At 39.3% G+C, this 25,050-nt stretch overlaps 2 protein-coding genes across 2 annotated transcripts; one reads left to right on the top strand and one right to left on the bottom strand.

Moving 5' to 3' along the window:
• Positions 1–207: 207 nt before the first annotated feature.
• On the top strand, positions 208–19,200 carry LOC128241619 (serine-rich adhesin for platelets-like). The gene is made up of 10 exons (XM_052958633.1): positions 208–333; positions 2,661–3,797; positions 5,955–6,076; positions 6,909–6,973; positions 7,632–7,804; positions 9,484–9,670; positions 13,349–13,525; positions 13,897–14,047; positions 14,899–15,054; positions 18,770–19,200. The coding sequence occupies exons 1-10, from the start codon at positions 321–323 to the stop codon at positions 18,824–18,826; spliced, it is 2,238 nt and encodes a 745-aa protein (XP_052814593.1). The 5' UTR covers positions 208–320; the 3' UTR covers positions 18,827–19,200.
• Positions 19,201–21,473: 2,273 nt separating this feature from the next.
• Positions 21,474–24,989, bottom strand: LOC128241859 (uridylate-specific endoribonuclease D-like). Its single transcript, XM_052958968.1, has 5 exons — positions 24,947–24,989; positions 24,581–24,731; positions 23,999–24,201; positions 22,606–22,829; positions 21,474–21,771 (listed from the first exon to the last, which is right to left on the bottom strand). Exons 1-5 carry the CDS (start codon positions 24,987–24,989, stop codon positions 21,544–21,546), a joined length of 849 nt encoding a protein of 282 aa, XP_052814928.1. The 3' UTR covers positions 21,474–21,543.
• Positions 24,990–25,050: the final 61 nt, after the last annotated feature.

The following is a 25,050-nucleotide window of genomic DNA, read 5'->3' as shown; positions in this document are numbered from 1 at the left end:
TTTTTATGATTTTATGGTTTCGAAAACAAACAGAGTTTCTCACGAAGTGTATATAGGGTGTAGACCGATTTGGGTACGGCTATCTTCGTCAGACCAATTGAATGGAGGCAATAAATCGCTTCAGACCAAGTTATTCATAAAGGAAACAAAAGGGTGAGTATATTGACATTACAGCCATTAAAACGATAGGAATCTCTAAACAAGGATGGCGTTGTCGTAAATCTGAAATCAGGGAGTTTATTAAGATAACTTTCGTGCCGCGCCTTTTTGTTCACCACTCGCACTTGCATTTCGTTTAGAGGACTATCAGGAAAACTAACATGATGAAAAGAGGTACGTACAATTTCTTTCTCATTAGTTTTATTTTATTTTTTTATTTAAACTTTATTTAACTTTACAACGATTGTGAAACAAGCTTTTACAACTTATATTAATTACTTTCGTTGGCACGATGTTGCGCGAGAGTGTGGTCTTGTATTGTGGGGGAAACCGGAGTACCTGGAGAAAACCTACTTCTCCGGCTTGGTGACCACTAACCAAACTCACATGCGTCAAGGCCGGGACTCGAACCCGAGTCGCCTTGGTGAGAAGCGAGTGCGCTAACCACTGCGCTCAACGCAACCATGACAAAAATCATTCCGTTATAAATGCACATTGGCATAAGTGGGTGAAAGCTAGCACAAGTTGATGAAAATAGTCTAGTGGTGTAATTATCCGCCTACCACTCAAGATGTGCGGGATTCGATCCTCACCTTGGTTACCTCCTCATGGCCTCTCAATATGGATTACAGGCCCCAATTTCTCGAAAAAAAGTCCGTTAAAGCAAAACTAAGCTTAGCTCGCAATTTTTGTTTTGATATATTTTGTCTTATATTTTCATTCTTTAGAGTTTTGGGAGTTTAAGAGAAATTGATAATCACAATACGCTATTTATTTAAGTAAAATCAAATATTAAGTAAGATATTTCGCCTAATGAAATAAACTACATAAATTTGTTACACTTAAAAATGATTTTGGATAAAAAATGGATGAGTACTGGTTTCTATCACGGACTCGATCTCGGTTCTATAAGTTGTCAGCTTTCGTATCAATCGAGGAAAAAGAATTGAATATAACCTAATGCACCAGTCAATTGTAACCACGCACCCAGGTAAGGCGGTATTCCGGGGATAGCCGGGGAAATGGGCCGTGTTTTACCTTACATGGCCCCGCAGTGCCGGGTGAATGCGATGGGTGTTTTTGTCTTCGCGCAAAATGTAGCTGGGAATGGGGCCGGACCTGGGGGGGGGGGGGGGGGGGAGGGGGTGACAATTGACTTGTGCATAACATTGCCACTATTATAAACATTAAGGGTCCACGAAAACATCAAACAAACCGGACACACATGCGATACAAGTCTTATGTTGACGCAAGGCATCACCGACGCGGTAAAACAGGCTGTAAAAAGTGCTTTATATCCGATTATTGCCTGCCGCAATAAAATTGTCTAATGGATATTACTTTTATAAAACACATTGAATTGGCATGGTTTTTTTTTTAATTTATGACTGAAAAACCAAGTATATCTAATCATATATGTTTGAAATAAAAAGACTTTAGGTTGAGTAATAGTTAACTTACATGAAGTACAATCTTTATGGTTAAGAATGGGCCTTGTTAGCGTATGAAGTACTGGTACGTAGCGGATGAGTGGCAGTAGGCAAACTTTCAATCACAATAGAATGTGACATTCCAAATAATTAAGCCTAGTACTTAATATGAAGTATCAATATTTTCATTAGCTGAAAATGTTCCCTCGTGTGAAATATATTGCGATCTTACACTGAAACAAACAATTTTGCTATTTTTTTCTATGCCTAAAAGTACTATGAAAAGACTTTTGATTGCATTTCATTATTAAACTGTTCGCACGAAAAACGTCTTTTCAGAACATTTTATGTCCCAGCCCTGTGTGCGCTGATGTTTGATTCAGGTAGAAGAACGGGCTGAAATTACGAAACAGTGAAAACAATCAAATCACAGTTTGAAACAGTGGGATTTCAGTTTTATGTTAGTGATAAATATTATGAAGTTATTGAAAAACATGATATACATTATTGTACTCCAGACCTCCTTCTAAAGCAGTAAATGTCTACACGCGCTGTGTCATAAATTTATGCACAACAGTAATGTTACAACATTATATGAACTAAAATTTAGAAATAACGTTTTAGGGCCAACTTTATTAAAGTTAACAACGTTGTTAACGTCATCGTTGTTAACAGTTTAATTGTTACTGCTCTGGAAAATACTGTATTTCTAACACGATTTGAAAAAAACCCACACTACTTCGGCTGATCTTTTTTAATTTGGATTTTCGAGCATAATTAAATAAATCACGATTAAAAGTTAACAACGAAGTAGTTAATCATGTTGTTAACTTTGATAAAGTTCTTAACAATCGGCCTATGAACTAGAATTTAGAAATTACAGCAGTATTTTTTTTTTACAATTTAGAATTACATAATGTGAACTACACTTTCGATATCAGCTGTATTTTTAATAACCTCAGTTACTTATATTCAGACAAACAACAAGCATTAAAAATTGTTATATTTTGAAATGGGTAACTAAACGTATATTTGGCAGATTCATAAGAGGTTCTTCTTTATTACTTTCAGGAAAATTCCCCATTGTAGTACTTCTCATGGTGTGTGGGACATGTCTAGTGACATCGGAATCAACCACATCTTCTCCAACAGCTTCGTCAGAAGTAACGGCATCGACTACAAGTACAATAGGTACCGGAGATGTCTCAACCGTAACCACTTACCTTTCAACTGAGAGCACACTAAGCTCTTCCTCAAACACAGTTCCAACATCTACTCAATCGTTAGAAACATCAACATCGAGCGGAGAAACACACACGTCGTCTACTTCAACTGCGAGTAACCACTCTTCTACTTTGAGTGATTATTCTTCAACATCACTGACAGTAATTTCAGAAACTGCTGCTTCGTCTTCTGGATCAACGTCAGTCTCAAGTTCAGCCTCAAGTACAGGACACTCACAATCATCAGGATCATCATCAACCTCGGAAAAAGAAACTTCCACGTCGGCTTCTTCAACTGCGAGTATCCCATCTTCTTCTTTTACAACATCAGCGACAGTAACTTCAGGAACTACAGGTTCGTCTTCTGGATCAACATCGGTCTCAAGTCCAGCCTCAAGTACAGGACACTCACAATCATCAGGATCATCATCAACCTCGGAAAATGAAACTACCACATCGGCTTCTTCAACTGCGAACAGCCCATCTTCAACTTTGAGTGATTATTCAACAACATCAGTGACAGGTACATCAGAAAATGCTGCTTCGTCTTCTGGATCAACGGCAGTCTCAAGTTCAGCCTCAAGTACAGGACACTCACAATCATCAGGATCATCATCAACCTCGGAAAATGAAACTACCACATCGGCTTATTCATCTGTGAGTAGCCCGTCTTCTACCACAAGTGATTATTCTAAAACATCAGTGACAGTAACTACAGAAAATACAACTCCGTCCTCTGGATCAACGTCAGTCTCAAGTCTAGCCTCTAGCACAGAAGACACATCGGTTTCTGCTTCAGAATCTACAACAATATCAACATATAATTCTCCATCGAGTTCATATTCTCCTTTATTGACTACAACTGAAGCAGAGCAAACAACGCTTTATACGAATGAAACAGATGAAAACACAACTTCAACAACGATTTCTCCTACAACTTCACATTCTACTACAACTCCGTCTTATGTTGTAGACTACCCTGTAGGTAAGAAGAAAAATGTACGGTGCGTTTGTAACTATTCATGAAGCAATAAGGTGTCGACTACTGCTTTACTGTTGTTGAATCTTAAATCGTGCCATGTAATAGGAGGATTTTTAATTAGAATTGTTTTCTAGTTTCTAATTAGTAAACATAATTTAGCTGTCCTCATTCTTGCAAAATGTTTAAGATCAGCGAACGGTAGCCGGTCCATAAGTTGAAATACCTTACTGCCCACAATCCTTTAAAATGCTTCAAATCAGCAAGGGTTTACCAGTCCATAAGTTAACATACCTTAACTGCCCTTATTCCTCCAAAAGGTTTCAGATCAGCAAGGGTTACCGGTCCATTAGTTAACATACCTTAACTGCGAAACAATAATCCAAAATGTTTCAGATCAGCAAGGGTTACCGGTCCATTAGTTAACATACCTTTACTGCGAAACAATGCTACATTCGGTTTCAGATAAACAAGGGTTACCGGTCCATTAGTTAACATACCTTAACTGCGAAACAATAATCCAAAAGGTTTCAGATCAGCAAGGGTTACCGGTCCATTAGTTAACATACCTTTACTGCGAAACAATAATCCAAAAGGTTTCAGATCAGCAAGGGTTACCGGTCCATTAGTTAATATACCTTTACTGCGAAACAATGCTACATTCGGTTTCAGATAAACAAGGGTTACCGGTTCATTAGTTAACATACCTTTACTGCGAAACAATAATCCAAAAGGTTTCAGATCAGCAAGGGTTACCGGTCCATTAGTTAACATACCTTTACTGCGAAACAATGCTACATTCGGTTTCAGATAAACAAGGGTTACCGGTCCATTAGTTAACATACCTTAACTGCGAAACAATAATCCAAAAGGTTTCAGATCAGCAAGGGTTACCGGTCCATTAGTTAACATACCTTTACTGCGAAACAATGCTACATTCGGTTTCAGATAAACAAGGGTTACCGGTTCATAAGTTAACATACCTTAACTGCGAAACAATGCTCCAAAATGTTTCAGACTAGCAAGGGTAGCCAGTCCGTTAGTTAATAAAAGCTTAACTGCTACCATCCTCCAAAATGTTTCGGATCAGCAAGGGTAGTCGGTCCATTACTTAACATACCTTTACTGCCTATAATCCTCCAAAAGGTGTCATATCAACAAGGGTTATCAGTCCATCAGTTAAAATACCTAAAATGCCCACACCTCTTATAAATGTTTCAGTCCAGCAAGGGAAGCCGGTCCATTTGCCAACGTACCTAAAGTGTCCATAATCCATCTTAACATTTTAGACAAGGGTAACCAGTCCATAAGTCAACATACCGTTATTGCCCATAATCCTCCTAAACGTTTCGGACAAGGGTAACCAGTCAATTATTCAACATACCTTTATTGTACATAATCCTTCTAAACGTTTCGGACAAGGGTAACCAGTCCTTTTGTCAACATACCTTTATTGTCCATAATCCTTCTAAACTTTTCAGACAAGGGTAACCAGTCAATTATTCAACATACCTTTATTGTCCATATCCTTCTAAACGTTTCAGGCAAGGGTAACCAGTCAATTAGTCAACATACCTTTATTGTCCATAATCCTCCTAAACGTTTCAGACAAGGGTAACCAGTCAATTATTCAATATGCCATTATTGTCCATAATCCTCCTAAACGTTTCAGACAAGGGTAACCAGTCAATTAGTCAACATACCTTTATTGTCCGTAATCCTTCTAAACGTTTCAGACAAGGGTAACCGGTCAATTAGTCAACATACCTTTATTGTCCATAATCCTTCTAAACGTTTCAGACAAGGGTAACCGGTCCATTAGTCAAGACACCTTAATTATCTTTCATCCGTCTAGACGTTTAAGACCAGCAAGAGTAACCGGTCCATCACTCAACATACCTTAATTGTCCCTAATCCGTCTAGTCGTTTGAGACAAGATTAGCCAGTCCATTAGTCAACATACCTTATTTGTACACAATCCGTCTAGTCGTTTGAGACAAGGGTAACCAGTCCATAAGTCAACGTACCTTATTTGTCCATATTCCGTCTAGACGCTTAAGATCAGTAATGGTTACCAATCCATTAGAAAGCTACATTTTCAAACATATATTTTCTTAAGATAATCAAATTAAATTGGCCTTCGTTATCCTGAAAATATTTCAGATTCGCTCGTGTTAGTCGTCGATTTAGAGGTCACTCTAGGAGACGAGCTGCCCTTCAATGAGAGTCTGCAAAATCGTTCAACAAATTACTTCAGACAACTTGCTAGGGATTTCGAATCGGAGGTCTGGCATTTCGTTTCAAGCTTGTCAATCAAACTTTTAAAATAAATTAATCTGAAAAATAAACTTCAAATACATGTACACATTAAATGTGTTTCTGACAAAACCTTGTTCCGAAATAATCAAAGTATGTTTTATTTTGAATTACGACCAAGATGGTCTAAAGGGGCCCTTCTCGATATCATTGGACATTGAATCGTTTAGTTAGTTGAGTTTTGGTTGTGTACAGTTTAAAGTACTTGATGAGGTACAGTTTAAAGTACTTGATGAGGTACGGTTTAAAGTACTTGATGAGGTACGGTTTAAAGTACTTGATGAGGTACGGTTTAAAGTACTTGATGAGGTACGGTTTAAAGTACTTGATGAGGTACGGTTTAAAGTACTTGATGAGGTACAGTTTAAAGTACTTGATGAGGTACAGTTTAAAGTACTTGATGAGGTACGCAATTCATCAGCTTTTAGGTAGCTTATAGAGGTGTACCAGTGAAAAAATATATATTACCCTTTCAAACGGTGAATATATCAATTCGATATTTTTCATTGCATTAAAATTAAGCCGGCTCTCACGTCCGATCAAAAATCAGCGCGCAAAAGGCCGGGACACAATTCCGGTATTGTTATCTAAAAAAACACGATATAATCGCATACAATTTGGAGCGCTTTTCTAAAAAACCGCAATAAGCTGTCCGTTATATCCTTTTATGCATATAACAAAAAGAAAACAAGGATATGGTTGTTACAAATAATTATCCTTTCTTTATATTTCGTATTGCATATCTTTATAACTGTCTTTCCAAACACAAACCTGAAATGTGGTTTTCTTTCTCTAACCCAGATGAACAGGCTGTTTGCCAATGAAACTAAAAATGGCTTTAAGGAAGTTAGCGTAACAAGGTTTCGGTAAGAAACACTTAAAGTTGCCCTCTCACAGATATACCATTTTTACAACTTTTTTTTTATTTTTGTCTTGGAAAGAGCAAATTTTTGCGTAAATATCTTCAAACTAATGATATAAGACTGCTGACAAAAAATCAGATCGTAGATTTTCATATTTCCGTTCGAAAATTAATATTTTATGGCCTAAACCGTTACTAACGATTTAAGAAAAATGCATAAAACATCATTCTTTGAACTTAAATATAAACATCTGCGATCTAGTTTTTTCTCAGCAGTCTTATTTAACTGGTTTCCATGGATTTTCGCAAAAATCCAAGACAAAAAATAACTGGTTGTCAAAACGTTCAATCTGTGAGAGTGCAGCTTTAAGTACGATTAATTAGCCTTAACAATATTCCTCGTAACTTAAGTAAAAATAACTATAAGTAACATTTAAAATCAAACAGTGATGTTTTAGCGTCAACCTCCTGGACAATTTGACCAGCTTTAAACATCAGTCCTAACCATCTTACATCTGCATTTTATTCGCATTGTCCTAACTGTATTCATAGTGTTTTTTAAAAAGTTATCTCAAATACATAAGTTTCACATACATATGTGTTGGTTGTAATATAACAAGTGTGTTAAACTGTTCTTTTAATATGAAAACATTTACTTTCAGGAATGGTAGTATTATCGTCGACTTTGAAATGAAGTTTTACGGCGGTACAGAGTTAGAAAACGTCGGGAATGAAACGTTTAATCGTCTGGACGGAACTAAAAAAATCATATTAATAAACAAGAATGTCACAGTGGACGCAAACAGAACAATTATCACTCAAGCCTTTGATGACGGTAATTTATTGCTGTCTTTGTTTTAATTTATTTTGTTTGCTCGATTGTACAGTCAGCTGATATGAATCACTCTCTGGACAGAAACCAGTATTGTACCCTTTTTGGGATGTCCAAAGAGCTTGCCCATTGTTGGGATCGAACCTACTACATCTGGGATGAGAGGGGGATAACTTAACCTATACCACTGGATCGCGCTCACCAATGTGGGGCTCGAACTCACACCCTCTTGAATAAGATGCGGATACCTATACCACTGGATCACGCTCACCAATGTGGGGCTCGAACCCACAACCTCTTGAGTAAGATGCGGATACCTATACCACTGGATCACGCTCACCAATGTGGGGCTCGAACCCACAACCTCTTGAGTAAGATGCGGATACCTATACCACTGGATCACGCTAACCAATGTGGGGCTCGAATCAACGACCTCTTGAGTGAGATACGGACACATATACTATAAGACCACTCTCACCCTACTTTAGCTCGAGCTACGACATCTTGAGTGCGATGCGGACGCCTATGCCACTAGACCTCCTTCGCCTTAGTTGGACTCGAACCAACGACCTCTTGAGTGAGATGCGGACACCAATCTCTGCCAATCACATTTACCATGTAGGGGCTTGAACCCACGACCTCCTGAGTAAGATGCGGATACCTATACCACTGGATCACGCTCACCAATGTGGGGCTCGAACCCACAACCTCTTGAGTAAGATGCGGATACCTATACCACTGGATCACGCTCACCAATGTGGGGCTCGAACTCACAACTTCTTGAGTGAGATGCGGATACCTATACCACTGGATCACGCTCACCAATGTGGGGCTCGAATTCACACCCTCTTGAATAAGATGCGGATACCTATACCACTGGATCACGCTCACCAATGTGGGGCTCGAACTCACACCCTCTTGAATAAGATGCGGATACCTATACCACTGGATCACGCTCACCAATGTGGGGCTCGAATTCACACCCTCTTGAATAAGATGCGGATACCTTTACCACTGGATCACGCTCACCAATGTGGGGCTCGAACTCACACCCTCTTGAATAAGATGCGGATACATATTCCACTGGATCACGCTCACCAATGTGGGACTCGAACCCACAACCTCTTGACTGAGATACGGACACATATACCATAAGACCACTCTCACCCTACTTTAGCTCGAGCTACTACATCTTGAGTGCGATGCGGACACCTATGCCACCAGACCTCCTTCGCCTTAGTTGGACTCGAACCAACGACCTCTTGAGTGAGATGCGGACACCAATCTCTGCCAATCACTCTTACCATGGAGGGGATTGAACCCACGACCTCTTCAGTTAGATGCGGACACCAATCTCACCCAACCACTGTAACTATGGAGGGGCTTTAACCCACGACCTCTTCAGTAAGATACGAACAGCTATGCAACAATACCACTCTGACCCTGCGTTTATTTACATTTATGGATATAAAAACGGATAATATACAAATTTTAGTCCAGACTTTCTATTAAGTTACACTACATCGAATAATTTTGGTTGATGATTTGTTGAATAAGTAAAAGGTAAAAACCTGTATTATTTGTATTCAGTGAAGCAATTCAATTCTGTTTTCATAATTTTGACGAATCTAATGGAGAACTTTTCCCATCTGACTTTCAGTTATATTATATTTTTCCTACAGTAACTGATGCGGAACCTTGTGATAAATACGAGGGTATAGCAGAATGTCGCCCTGGGTATAGCTGTAACCCGCGTGGTAACAGCAGCATCATATGTACACCCGTATGTTACCTTACCAACCACTTGAAGGAATGTCAAAATGGCGGAGTGTGTTACTACGATGAACCCAGGAACGCCACAATGTGCAGGTATTTCAGTGTTTTCCGCGCTGTTTTTAGAATAGGACCAGTAACAAATTTGTTATTTTAACATATATCGGGAATATTACTTTTTCCTAGAAATACACATGAATATTTTTTTAAAGAATAGAACGAAAGGATGAAAGAATGAGATGATTTTAGTAAGATAATAACTAGTTAACATGTTAGGGCCTGATTCTGGAATGCATTTAAAGCTAAATGGTAACACGAATCGTATTACGTTTACCAGTAAGTATGTTACTTATTAAGTGAAATTCGCAAACCATAACTAGTTAACCAGATACTGCTTGGAACCAAAAGTGCATTTATAGCTAAGTGGTAACACGAATGTTATTACGTTAACCAGTTAGAATCTTACTCATTAAGTGAAATTTGCAAACCATTAATAGATAACCTGTTATATAATGTTGTACAGGTTTAAAGAGGAAATAGGTGGCAGCTCTGGGCGCTTTCAAGCCTGCTTTTCGTCTTATGATATTTATCTTACCAAAAAGTAACGCGAATATTAACTAGTTAGCCAGTTAACAGTGGTTAAAACGAAACAATTCGCGAACGTTAACAGGTCATCTTACGGCAGTTATATCCCACCATAGTTTTAAAACCGTACAGACGGTGTCAGCATATTAAAATATGTCAAGTAACAATGCGAAAGTTGTAATAAATTAAAATGTTTTCTTTGAGTGTTAAATCTTTCGCTGTGGGGTAAGTGAGCTAGGTGCCGTCCGATATTCCAGCTGTTATATTTACATATTTGCATTGCGTGTTAGGGCGTAACTGGAGACGAGCGATTGTATTTATTGCCGGGTCATAACATTCCATGTAATAAATACGCATGGATTCGTAACATGTTTAGACGTTAGCAAAAATGAGCAATCATGTTTTTGCCGGATTTGTCTCAATGGTACTCCAATAAATCTACGCCTCGGTAAGTTAAAGAGATCTTTACAGAATGAGTATTTAAACGTCCATGTTTATGTTTTCTACCTGACTATGTTGCACTTAGGAAAGATTTAGGGCATCTGAAGATGTTTTTATGTATTTATTTTGACATACTTTATGGCATTTGAATGCGTTGTAAAACTGCTGATTAGTTAAAAGCTTTGGACGAAAGATGTAAAAAGACGGAATCTTCTTGTTCTTAATATGGAGCCAATTTCATTTTTCATCTGTGGCAACCGCAACTCCAGTTTTTCAAATTATACATGAGCACGTTAGCGCGAATGTACTATACAATATGTTGTCAAAAAGATCAATAAATAGCGTGCAATTTTAACGAAAATGATTTGTTTTATCCGTGTTCTTGTTAGATCACGGCTAAGCTCCACGTTCTTGTTAGATCACGGTTAAGATCCACCTTTCTTGTTAGATCACGGCTAAGCCCAACCTCCTTGTTAGATCACGGCTAAGCTCCACCTCCTTGTTAGATCACGGCTAAGCTCCACGTTCTTGTAAGATCACGGCTAAGCTCCACCTCCTTGTCAGATAACGGCTAAGCTCCACGTTCTCGTTAGATCACGGCTTAGCTCCACCTCCTTGTTATATCACGGCTAAGCTCCACGTTCTTGTTAGATCCCGGCTAAGCTCCACGTTCTTGTTAGATCACGGCTAAGCTCCAACTTTCTTGTTAGATCACGGCTAAGCTCAACCTCCTTGTTAGATCACGGCTAAGCTCCATCTCCGTGTTAGATCACGGCTAAGCTCCACGTTCTTGTTAGATCACGGCTAAGCTCCACCTCCTTGTCAGATTACGGCTAAGCTCCACGTTCTCGTTAGATCACGGCTTAGCTCCACCTCCTTGTTAGATCACGGCTAAGCTCCACGTTCTCGTTAGATCACGGCTAAGCTCCACCTCCTTGTTAGATCACGGCTAAGCTCCACGTTCTCGTTAGATCACGGCTAAGCTCCACCTCCTTGTAAGATCACGGCTAAGCTCCACCTCCTTGTTAGATCACGGCTAAGCTCCACCTCCTTGTTAGATCACGGCTAAGCTCCACGTTCTTGTTTGATCACGGCCTAGCTCCACCTTCTTGTTAGATCACGGCTAAGCTCCACATCCTTGTTAGATCACGGCTAAGCTCCACCTCCTTGTTAGATCACGGCTAAGCCCCACCTTTCTTGTTAGATCACGGCTAAGCTCCACCTCCTTGTTAGATCACGGCTAAGCTCCACCTCCTTGTTAGATCACGGCTAAGCTCCACCTCCTTGTTAGATCACGGCTAAGCTCCACCTTGTTAGATCACGGCTTAGCTCCACCTCCTTGTTAGATCACGGCTAAGCTCCACCTCCATGTTAGATCTCGGCTAAGCTCCACCTTTCTTGTTAGATCACGGCTAAGCTCCACCTCCTTGTTAGATCACGGCTAAGCCCCACCTCCTTGTTAGATCACGGCTAAGCTCCACCTCCTTGTTAAATCACGGCTAAGCTCCACCTCCTTGTTAGATCAGGGCTAAGCTCCACCTTCTTGTTAGATCACGGCTTAGCTTCACCTCCTTGTTAGATCACGGCTAAGCTCCACCTCCTTGTTAGATCACGGCTAAGCCCCACCTCCTTGTTAGATCACGGCTAAGCTCCACCTCCTTGTTAAATCACGGCTAAGCTCCACCTCCTTGTTAGATCAGGGCTAAGCTCCACCTTCTTGTTAGATCACGGCTTAGCTTCACCTCCTTGTTAGATCACTCCACCTCCTTGTTAGATCACGGCTAAGCTCCACCTCCTTGTTAGATCAGGGCTAAGCTCCACCTCCTTGTTAGATCACGACTAAGCTCCACCTCCTTGTTAGATCACGGCTAAGCTTTATCTCCTTATCTGAACACAGCTAAGCTCCACATTCTGGGTAGAGTTCCGATATAGGAGTTGAAGTAAAGACGGAAACAAAGAAAACACTTTCAAACATGGTACATTTTTTTACGTCTGGCTTCGTTGTACCGCTCTTTGGTACGCAGTAAAGTATGCTTATCTGCCATGTGCTTAAACCATCTACACTCGTTATGTCGAAGTCGTTGGGACCTCGTGAAACTTATGAAAATCATGGTACAAGGTTTTTATGTCTGGTCTCGGATACTTCGCTCTTTGGAATGCAGGGGAATATACCTATTTATGCCCTATGCTTAAACCATCTTCTGCTAACACTCGCTATGTCGAAGTAGTTGGGATTACAGGACTACTTCGAGATAACGAACATTTGACATAACCAAAATCCAACTCAACCGAAAAATATCGAAAATCAATCGACATAACCAGAAAATCGAGATAACAGATTTCGACAAAGCGAGTTTCGACTTTGTATGACCTGACAACAAGAAAGTCATTCTTAGTTTCAAGCTGTGTAGAGGAAGATTGTCAAAATTATAGCGACGATCTGTGTAAGGAAAGGACTTGTCTTCATCATTAGGTGTTTACATTTGTCACCTACCCACCCATTTCATTTCTAACCATCGATGCTAACCTATGTTATTTGGTGGAAACCAATGTTTGACGCCCGCCCATCCGCCCGACCATCGAAATCATCATTCTTATAACCAGATTTTCATCGAAACTGGTAACAAAGGCTCGCCTTATTCCTGCCGTACAATATTCGGATAACAGCGGGATTAGGTGGAGTATTTATAATTGGTTCCTCTAGTATATGTGGGATACAAGCCTAAAACAACATGCCATCATTTCCAGATGTCCAGAGACAGATGAGCACATCTACAGCGGGGATCTTTGCCAGGATAAAACAGACAAATTGGCCCTGTCACTGCCCTATATAATCGGCATTACCGCGGGAGTGGGTGGGGCGTTGCTACTGTTTGCCATAGTACTGTTGGTCATACTTTGCTGTAGGCGGTCTAACCAGGAGGGGTAAGTCTGTTTATGTTGATATAAAATTATTCGCAGCTCGAAACATGCTTGTTTGTAAAGCATTCTGAGAAATCATTAACTATTCAGTAGTTAAATAAAAAGAAGAAGATTGTTCACGTATACACAATTGACACAGATACTATAAAATCAATTATTCAACTGAACCCCAGAGTCCATAATTCAATAATAACAACTTGATATGATAGATTTCAATGTCTTTGACAAATATTTTAATAAAATCCTTAAACTGCGGACTTTTGAATTATACTATTCCAATATTAAGGATAGTTTATACATGATAAAAAATGAATAAAAGTAAGACCGACAAGTTAAACGGTATTGAATGAACATGGATTTCCTTGTACCCTCAGAAAAGGCCATTTGTCCGACTTCGGCCCAGGGCCTGACTATAACGATGTTCCCACTGAGGCCCGGCGATCGCTGAGTGAAGGCCCGTCCTCTTCCTCAGCGTTCTTTCACGGTCGAGAGCACAGAGTGGTCACCGATAGTATTGGAAATCCGGTGAGTAGGTGGATATGCTAAAAAATTAGTATGTTAGACTAAGTAAGAAATAAGTAATGTCTTAACTGTAGGCACTGTGTATTGTTACATATCAATAAAGGCTAGAGGTATTAATATTAGCTTTCAGCTATCGCCTCAATCTTTACGATGATACAAGTTTAATATGTGTTTCAATGTATTTTCATGAAATAAATACTGTTTTATAACGTTTGATAGGGTTACCAGCTATATGAAAACATATAATTAATGGGTCGGATTCTAAAAGCTGCACTCTCACAGATTGAACGTTTTGACAACTTTTTTATTTTTTGTCTTGACACGAGCCAATTTTTGTGAAAATCCATGGTAACCAGTTATATAAGACTGCTGACAAAAATTCGATCACAGATTTTATATTTCAGTTCAAAAATGATGTTTTATGCATTATTTCTTAAACCGTTAGTAACGGTTGAAGCCATAAAACATTAATTTTCGAACGGAAATATGAAAATCTACGGTCTGATTTTTGTCAGCAATCTTATATCATTAGTTTGCAGATATTTATGCAAAAGTTTGCTCTTTCCAAGACAAAAAAGGGTTGTAAAAATGGTATATCTGTAAGAGTGATGCTAAGAAGGATATAGCTAATCGGATTTCTTTTTATTAATAACTGACTAGAGTAAATGAAGCTAATGACGTATGACTATAAGATTTACTTATGAATATTGAATACCATCCCTAATATTTGGGCCAAAACCTTGTAACTTGTCATTATCTATGCACAATGGCTTGCCAGTTAAAAAGAGCTTATATGATGCTATTTATTACAGTTTGTCTTTAATATTATCAGCTATACGTTAATACCATTACAGACCTACTTATACCAACCCGACGGGAAAAGGAAACACTCGATCGAAGACAGCCACGTAAATTACGGTTATCAAGACAACGAGAGTGACGTCATGTCCGGGGCGTACACTGAGATCAAACCAGGGTCATCTCTGTCTAATCTGAACTTGCCAGAAAAGGTAGTATATCTTTTAACATAAATTTCTTGCATATGAATCTTGATTTTGATTTTAAGCCCGCCTATAAAAAAATAAGACAAAAAAGTCGAGGCATTATCAAATTATTGGCGTCAATGTTGTCAGCGTAACTGTCAGCAAAATTGTCGATGTTGACAGCGTAGTTGTCGATTTCGTCAGCTTAGTGTCAATATTGTCAGCGTAGTTGCCGATGTTGTCAGTATAGGTGTCAATGTTGTCAGCGTAGTTGCCGATGTTGTCAGCGTAGTTGCCGATGTTGTCAGTATAGTTGTCGATGTTGTCAACGTAGGTGCTGATGTTGTCAGTATAGGTGTCGATATTGTCAGCGTAGTTGCCGATGTTGTCAGCGTAGTTGTCGATGTTGTCAGCGTAGTTGCCGATGTTGTCAGTATAGGTGTCGATGTTGTCAGCGTAGTTGCCGATGTTGTCAACGTAGTTGCCGATGTTGTCAGTATAGGTGTCGATGTTGTCAGCGTAGTTGCCGATGTTGTCAGCGTAGTTGTCGATGTTGTCAGCGTAGTTGCCGATGTTGTCAGTATAGGTGTCGATGTTGTCAGCGTAGTTGTCGATGTTGTCAGCGTAGTTGCCGATGTTGTCAGTATAGGTGTCGATATTGTCAGCGTAGTTGCCGATGTTGTCAGCGTAGTTGTCGATGTTGTCACCGTAGTTGTCGATGTTGTCAGTATAGGTGTCGATGTTGTCAGCGTAGTTGTCGATGTTGTCAGTATAGGTGTCGATGTTGTCACCGTAGTTGTCGATGTTTTCAGTATAGGTGTCAATGTTGTCACCGTAGTTGCCGATGTTGTCAGTATAGGTGTCGATGTTGTCACCGTAGTTGCCGATGTTGTCAGTATAGGTGTCGATGTTGTCAACGTAGTTGCCGATGTTGTCAACGTAGTTGCCGATGTTGTCAACGTAGTTGCCGATGTTGTCAGTATAGGTGTCGATGTTGTCAGCGTAGTTGCCGATGTTGTCAGTATAGGTGTCGATGTTGTCAGCGTAGTTGCCGATGTTGTCAGTATAGGTGTCGATGTTGTCAGCGTAGTTGTCGATGTTGTCAGTATAGGTGTCGATGTTGTCACCGTAGTTGCCGATGTTGTCAGTATAGGTGTCGATGTTGTCACCGTAGTTGCCGATGTTGTCAGTATAGGTGTCGATGTTGTCAACGTAGTTGCCGATGTTGTCTGTTTGGTTGTCGATGTTTTCAGTATAGTTGTCGATGTTGTCAGTATAGTTGTCGATGCTGTCAGCGTAGTTATCGATGTTGTCTGTTTGGTTGTCGATGTTTTCAGTATAGTTGTCGATGCTGTCAGCGTAATTGCCGATGGTGTCTGTTTAGGTGTCGATGTTGTCAGCGTAGTTGCCGATGCTGTCAGCGTAGTTGTCGATGTTGTCAGTAAAGTTGTCGATGTTGTCAACGTAGTTGCCGATGTTGTCAGTATATTTGTCGATGTTGTCAACGTAGTTGCCGATGCTGTCAGTATATTTGTCGATGTTGTCAGCGTAGTTGTCGATGTTGTCAGTATAGGTGTCGATGTTGTCAGTATAGGTGTCGATGTTGTCAGTATAGTTGTCGATGTTGTCAACGTAGTTGCCGATGTTGTCAGTATATTTGTCGATGTTGTCAACGTTGTTGCCGATGTTTTCAGTATAGGTGTCGATGTTGTCAGTATAGGTGTCGATGTTGTCAGCGTAGTTGCCGATGTTGTCAGTATAGTTGTCGATGTTGTCAGTATAGGTGTCGTTGTTGTCAGCGTAGTTGTCGATGTTCTCAGCGTAGTTGCCGATGTTGTCAGTATAGTTGTCGATGTTGTCAGCGTAGTTGCCGATGTTGTCAGTTTAGTTGTCGATGTTGTCAGTATAGTTGTCGATGTTGTCAGTATAGTTGTCGATTTTATCAGCGTAGTTGTCGATGTTGTCAGCGTTAGTGTCGATGTTGTCAGCGTATTTGCCGATGTTGTCAGCGTAGTTGTTGATTTTGTAACCGTAGTTGCCGATGTTGTCAGTGTAGTTGTCGAGTTGTCAGCGTAGTTGTCGATGTTGTCAACGTAGTTGCCGATGTTGTCAGTGTAGTCGTCGAGTTGTCAGCGTAGTTGTCGATGTTGTCAGCGTAGTTGTCGATATTGTCACCGTAGTTGTCAATATTGTCACCGTAGTTGTCAATATTGTCAGCGTTGTTGTCGATGTTTTCAGCGTAGTTGTCGATGTTGTCACCGTGGTTGTCAATGTTGTCAGCGTAGTTGTAGATGTTTTCAGCGTAGTTGTCGATTATGTAAGCGTAAGTGTCGATGTTGTCAGCATATTTGCCGATGTTGTCAGTATAGTTGTCGATGTTGTCATTATAGTTGCCGATGTTGTCAGCGTAGTTAACGATGTTGTAAGCGTATTTGTCGATATGTCAGCGTAACTTTCAATGTTGTTAGCGTAAATGTCAATGTTGTCAGTGTAGCTGCCAATGTTGTCAGTATAGTTGTCGATGTTGTCAGTGTTGTAGTCGATGTTGTCAGCGTAGTTGTCGATGTTGTCAACGTAATTGACGATGTTGGCACCGTAGTTGTCGCTGTAGTCACCGTAGTTGTCGATTTAGTCACCGTTGTTGTTCATGATGTCAGTATAATTGTCGATGTTGTTAGCGTAGCTGTCGATGTTGTCAGTGTATTTGACGATGTTGTCACCGTAGTTGTCTATGAAGTCACCATAGTTGTCGATGTTTTCACCGTAGTTGTCAATGTTGTCAGCTTAGTTGTCGATGTTGTCAGCGTAGTTTTCGATGTTGTCACCGCAGTTGTCAATATTGTCAGCGTTTTTGTCAATATTGTCACCGTAGTTGTCAATGTTGTCAGCGTTGTTGTCGATGTTTTCAGCGTAGTTGTCGATGTTGTCACCGTAGTTGTTAATGTTGTCAGCGTAGTTGTCGATGTTTTCAGCGTAGTTGTCGATGTTGTCAGCGTAAGTGTCGATGTTGTCAGCATATTTGCCGATGTTGTCGATGTTGTCAGTATATTTGCCGATGTTGTCAGCGTAGTTGACGATGTTGTAAGCGTTTTTGTCGATATGTCAGCGTAACTTTCAATGTTGTTAGCGTAAATGTCGATGTTGTCAGTGTTAGTGTCGATGTTGTCACCGTAGTTGTTCATGTTGTCAGTGTTATTGTCAATGTCGTCAGCGTCGATGCCGATGTTGTCAGTGTAATTGTAAATGTTGTCAGCGTCGATGTCGATGTTATCGGCGAATAAAACAATACGCACATTTATGACAGGGCACATACATTTAGATAAATCATTGTCGAGGTAATGACTGAAAAGAACAGTAACATATACTCCGCGGCCCTCTTCTAAAACGTTTTGCCGACAACTTTCAAATATGTATATTCTTAAAATGAAAGCCTTGAATTGAACTGCATGATTTTGAAATAGTATACTTGTTTTCTTCAGCTTTAAAGTAGTTAACTCTGAAGATATTAATTCATTGAGTTAAATGACACCAAAGGGGTCTTTAAGTACGAAATACATCATAGTTCATTTATAAGCGATGTTTGGATGTACACTATTTGTGGCCCCCTCCCTCTAAAATTGCTTCCATAAGCTGAATTCCCTAAATTTAGTAATTCACATATCAAGTTGATTTTCTGTTGGCGCCATTACGCCAAACGCACGTTATAATCGTTACACGTTTTACATTACGTCTTTATTTTCAGTTTGAAATTGAGAGACCAAAGTTGAAGCCCGCTGCAAACAATCCATACTACTTTTAGAGTAGTATGTGAAGGAAACAGTATATATAAGAACGTGCAATGTTTGGTATTATGTAGAAAAATCAATTACAAATCTTAGTTTAATTTTGCATCAAAACAAACAACGAAACCGGAAAACATAAACAATAATTGTCAAGGCATTTTAAGAGGTCAACAAGAAAGTGTTTGAATTTCTTTTGTTTTCTGACGTTTTGACATGCTGAGGATAGTAAAATCAAAGCACTGAAAGTACTGCAAGGAGCGGTTGTGTGATGATTCAGTTCTTTGTCATATTGCTTGGAATTACATATTGATTTTTTTTTCATTATTTTATATGAAATGTTTTTGATATATATGTATACGAGACAATATAATGAAAATATCCGTTTTATAAAATACAACACTTTCAATGATTGTTTGTTTATCATCTGGTGAAAGGGTTAAAATGTTTAGATATAAAAGTTTGTTAAAAGTAACTTAAAACCCATGACGTATTGAACGTAATCACTGTGTATTCGGTAAACCAAATCCGGTGTTTTAAAATCACAAACCATTCACCTTCAAAATCTATGAAGATAAAAAGTAGCCAATTGTCAAAGATGGTATGACCATGCTTTGATTCACTGTCATGTGCTAATAAAAAGAAATAAGCGAGGTAATAAAAGTGGTCCTTTCCAAATGGATTAAATTTGTCCTTAACGAGGTATATCTACGATAAACCAGACTGGTTATACAATTTACCCAATATATTGAGTATACCGAGTTTTTTTTCCGTCTGTAAGATGGAACTTCTATTCAGACGGCGGAATCAGAAGGTTGTCAAAAATGTAAATAGCTTTTGATCGTTATCATTTCACTGCAAGGCAGTGGTAAAATACCCATTAGGCTTCATTTTATGATGTGTTTGATCAGTATCAGTAGGAACATCCACTCGGTTTTTTAAATGTGTATTAATACTAAGCACTACTTTCCCCCAAAAGATGAAGCAAGGACTCAAAAGTATGGGCACGGGACTTCATAGATGAATGCAATCTCTTCTTAAGAGAGTGAATTTGAATAAAATACGTTGTCGACTTCGCGACGTAGGAATTATTGGCCAAACTATTGCCATTATGTACGGCAAAATATGTCGATTGTTCATGAAACTTGATGTGCAGGACGTTTATGTCAATATGTACCTTCGAAATGCCTTTGGTTTATGTGAAGTTCACCGTAAGTTAAAATGAAAAAGGGCTTCTGCCCGATAACGTTTACTAGGAGACACATAGTGATGAAACTTGGTACATAGCAAGTTAATGTGTAGACGTGCCATGGGAATTGAAATTAAGATATGTGGGGTGAAGGTGAACTAAATCGGTTTCCGCTCATTAACTAAGAGTTAAGTCGAAATATTGGCCAGCTTGAAAGAAAAGGTTATTGTTTTGCAGAAACAGCCGAACTAATCTGGGAATTTCATTCGGAAAATGAGTAAATGAAGCAAATTAGGTAACTACAGACTTTTCTAATTTTATTTTTTAAAACACAACAAATTACTAAACAAAAAAAGAAGTCCCGTTTCAAAGCCTTTAAATATAAATCAAGATAAGTATGCAATAAAATTCTAGAACACAGAACGAACTTCAGATGGGGTTCAAACGATGGACTTATACAATTTTAGCATTTTCTTGAAAATTGAAAACTAGAGGGCCATGATAGCTCTTTATTGCTCGCCTGAGTGAAAGTTTTATATCTTTTTTAAATGAGACTAAAGAAGTTTATGACAATGCGGCTAGTGCTTAACTGTTAACCTGGTCCAAAATTTTAGCTTCAAAAATGGATCAAAAGATCACAGTATAGCCAACGAGGACAACATTAATGTTTGTTCGCAAAATTGCACACAGTGTTTTAAAATGTAGTGATGTTGCTTCAAAAATATGAAAGTAGGTCAAAAGGTTAAAGTCAAGGTCAGCTAAGTACACCTTTGATATTTGTTTTCAAAACTGTACTCATGGTTCAAATTAGTTTGATGTCGTTTTAAAATGAGAAAGTGTATCAAAAGGTCGCAGTATAGTATAACCGAGGACAACATTGACATTTGTTTGCAAAACTGCATATGTGTCTAAATTCATTTTTGTAGCATTTAAAATAAGAAATTAGGTCAAAAGGTTATATTCGAGGTTATCCAAGCATAACATTGATATGTGTTATCCAAACTGTACACATGGTCGAAATGTCATTCCTCTAACTTCAAAAAAAGAAGAAAATACTTGCTTTGAATCCCAGGGGCACGATTTGAACAGATCTGATAGAGGACCACTTTATGAAGCTACATAGAAAATATCAAATGGGTTGGCCAAGCATTTTCAGGCAAGAAGAGTATTTGAACAAACCTTGTAGGTCCACTAGACAATGTAACATACCAAATATCTAAGCTCTAGGCCTCATGGTTTATATCAAGAATATCTTTAAAACTATTTCCTTTCGGTTGCCATGTTCTTCATGGAATTTATTTGAACACTTTTAAAAGGGAACAATCCAAGTGAAATTTCATCAAAATTGAAAATGCGGTTTAGGAGATGTCGTTTGAAGCAATTGTTGACGGACGACGGGCACACGACGGACGGTGGGCGATGAGAAAAGCTCACCCTGAGAACTTCGTGCTCAGGTGAGCCTAAAAGTGAACATTCGATTATTATCCAGATACTTTTATGAACATTCATAGCCATTTATTACACCAGAAGTTTTCATACACTGGTCCCCTAGTTAACGTATCCTGTTCCCAGGTGACCCCCGCCCCCATGCGTCATCTCATACGTGAGAACCTCCATGTTATGTCCGTCCACGGAGAAGTTGCAGTGCTGGTTTTTATGCGTCAGGTAACACACCGTGAACATCGCGATGTCAAATTCGGGGCTTGTGCCATAGATGAACGACCCCAGCGCCTTCGTCTTATGAAGCCACATGAAATGAACGCCCAGGGTGTTTGGCTGCAAAGAAACAAGAACTCTCTTTATAATACGGACGGAACAGAACGGAACAGAATATATGGTTTACTAAGACGTGCACTGGGTATGTCGTCTTCGTAACTTCATATATAAACACAAATATGGTGAATGAACAAGTAATACAACATGTTCAATATGAAATAGAAGTTTATGAGAATAGGTACTACAAGTTTTGATCAAACAAGATGAGGATGAACAGAAACAACGTTAAACAAACACTGTATCTTTTATAATTTCTTGTCTATTTTGTTGAGTTAATAAATCTACGTTCGTTTACAAAACAACTGTGACTGATGGTTTTAATTTGCGAAACGACAGAAACAGCCACCATTTATTTGAACTGATAAATTTTCACTAAATTGGGCATCATACTCTGGGTCGTTTTGGTGTCAAAGCGGGTGGAGCCATAATGCAGCCGATTGGCGCGGGCAGAACTTCATAAACTTAAAGCTGCTCTCTCACAGATTGAACGTTTTGACAACTTTTTTTTGTCTTGGAACTAGCCACTTTTTGCGAAAATCCATGGAAACCAATTATATAAGACTGCTGACAAAAATTACATCGCAGATTTTTATATGTAAGTTCTAAAAATGATTTTTTTATACATTTATCTTAAACCGTACGGTTTAAGCCATAAAACATTAATTTTCGAACGAAAATTTGAGAATCTATGATATGATTTTTTGTCAGCAATCTGAAATCATTGGTTTGCAGATATTTATGCAAAAATTTGCTCTTTCAAAGACAAAAAATAAAAAAGTTGTAAAAATGGTATATCTGTGAGAGTGCAGCTTTAAGAAATGTTTCCGTACTAACCGCCTTAGAGAATATATATCCCAGATAGTCCAGGTTGCCCTTCTGTTCCTGTAGATGGAACTGTATCCAGTTGTGGAAGCCGACCACGCCTTTACTGTCCGTTTCCCCGACAAACACGTGCTCAAAACCGGAACTGTCGTAAGTGCCCCCATGACGTGGGTACGTAGCGAACCATATCTGTCGAAGTGTTGTTTCGAAATCACTCCAAGTAGGTCCCACATAACCTTCAGATCAGAATGTGTTTATCTCTGTATTATAACTGTATGCAAATAAACAAGCAAAACCTTCGCGTCAACAAGTTAAACAAAGTACGATCGCTATGTCATTTCGCGCAGAAGAAACAGTCAATTTGTTTCGCCTCAGTGGGTGGTGGTGTTAGTAGTTTATACTCCGGGTCCCGGCGTGAGCACATTGAAGGGTTCCAGAGTGACAGTTCAACCACCGCACACCTATCCTGGGCGGTGAACCAGTACTAGGTGCTTTCACTTCTGCAAGGAACTGACAACTTCTGTACATGCCAGAGGCAGTGGTACAGTGCAAATGGTCGTAGAAAGAATTTCATAACCAATCACAACAGAAGAGACCTGGTCCGCCCGGGAATCGAACCCTGGTTGTCCGATTAACAGCCCAACGCTCTACCGACTGAGCTAACCGGGCGGACTCCTTTCGCCTCAGTGTGTGTATGTAAGCTTATTTATACTCGCACCCGGGTCTTGCCCATTCGGCGAGTGCTCCGTTAAGATTGTTAGTCATTTTAGGTTTAATGGTGTACAGACAGAATGTAACCCTGGTTAGAGCTACCATGGTTCTTTAACGTGCACCAGTGTATAGCACTGCCACACGGGACCCCCATTTAACGTCCCTCCCGGAACACGATTAGTATTTTAGTGATGCGACGGGGAATCGAACCTGCGACCCCTGGATTAATAGCCAAGTATGTTACCACTAGACCACGGATCCGCCTCAACTTAAGGCAGCCATATTTATTCGTGTTTAGTTTGTAATCGCGAGATTCATGCTAAAGAAATTTAAAGCTGCGATTTAATTGGCCGATTAAAGTAAATCCAATGTGAACAGTTCTTATTTTTATCTTAAGAAAACTGTATAATTACTTTTTTCCGAATTAACAATGAAAAAAAAATCAGAACTTTTCAAATAATCTGAGAAAATCGTTCTTGATGTTGATTGTCTTCTTGTCGTTTTAATAATCGTCTTGAAACTTGATCAGAAATACTGTGTAGGCATATAGCTTAAATTCAATTATGGGTCATATTTGGTCAATCAAAAGGTCATGTATACAACTTCAAAAAAATAACAAGGCTTTAGACAAACGAATATATAGTGTTCATTGTGGTATTAAAACACTCGTTTCTATATATAGGTAGTTCATTACCGTGTTGGCTAAGGAAGTCATGTGCCTTCTGCATAACAGTTGTCTTGGAGATTTCATCGAGGAATGACGTCACTTCCTGTGATTCTTGAGCTGATGTATGCTCAGCGGAGCCAACCGCGTGATTGTAATTGTCAAGGAGACTAAGTAACGCCGCGTAGGTCGGGCGTGAAAAGTAGTACTGGTCGTTAACGTAGCTAAACAACCTACCGTAAAAACATTGTTCAACTTAATAAGTGATTTAGTCAGAATTATTATTATTATGACGTGATCAGCGAGACATTCGTCAGAATAGATTAACGTAAAACAAAGGAACAAAAGTTTTTTGTCATTGGCGCACACAGAGATGCACACACTAAGACCAAGACAGAATACCGCAAAGACGTGGCTCTGACAGATATTTAATTTCCCTAGGTGTCGCGTTTCGAAGCTATTCTTTTCAAATAAACTTTACATAAACAATTGTATGCCTCCTCGGCACCCCAGCGTATCATAACCTATATAAGTTTTTATCGTACGCTGGGGTGCCGAGGATGAATTGTATGGTACGGAAGGTAAGCGTAAGAACTGAACATTGCTACTCACGGGCTGGTTGCCCTATCCGAAGTTGACCCCGTGTATGTATGACCCTGCAGCTGCACTCTAACGCTCGTGGCGGCATTGACGTCACTGTGCCAAAGTGACGTCATAAGGTCCGATAGCTGGCCAGCTGTAACTGCACCCTGCGCTCCGATGGCTTTTGTTGATAAAAGTTAGCATCAGATCTATATGCAATAACCTTTAAGTGTTTTCTTTAATGAGTTTTACTCTAAAATTCTGTCAGATGATACGCTTTCTATATAAACGAACCCCCCCCCCCCCCCTCGCTTTTACGTTCAACTACACAAAGCTAATAAGAACTAATTCTCTTATTTTACATTTTTAATTAAACGATATGAACATATTTATTACCGCAAAAGCACACGAGAAAACCACTCAGTAAGTTTGGAAGCATCATCATAATTATTATTAAACCACAATCACTCGTCTAAGCAGAAACTTTTTCATATAATAAA

This window comes from Mya arenaria, chromosome 7, assembly GCF_026914265.1.
Source record: "Mya arenaria isolate MELC-2E11 chromosome 7, ASM2691426v1".
Taxonomy (NCBI): Eukaryota; Metazoa; Mollusca; class Bivalvia; order Myida; family Myidae; genus Mya; species Mya arenaria.
The sequence above is the reverse complement of the archived record's forward strand: the minus strand, read 5'-3'. Positions and strand labels throughout refer to the sequence as shown.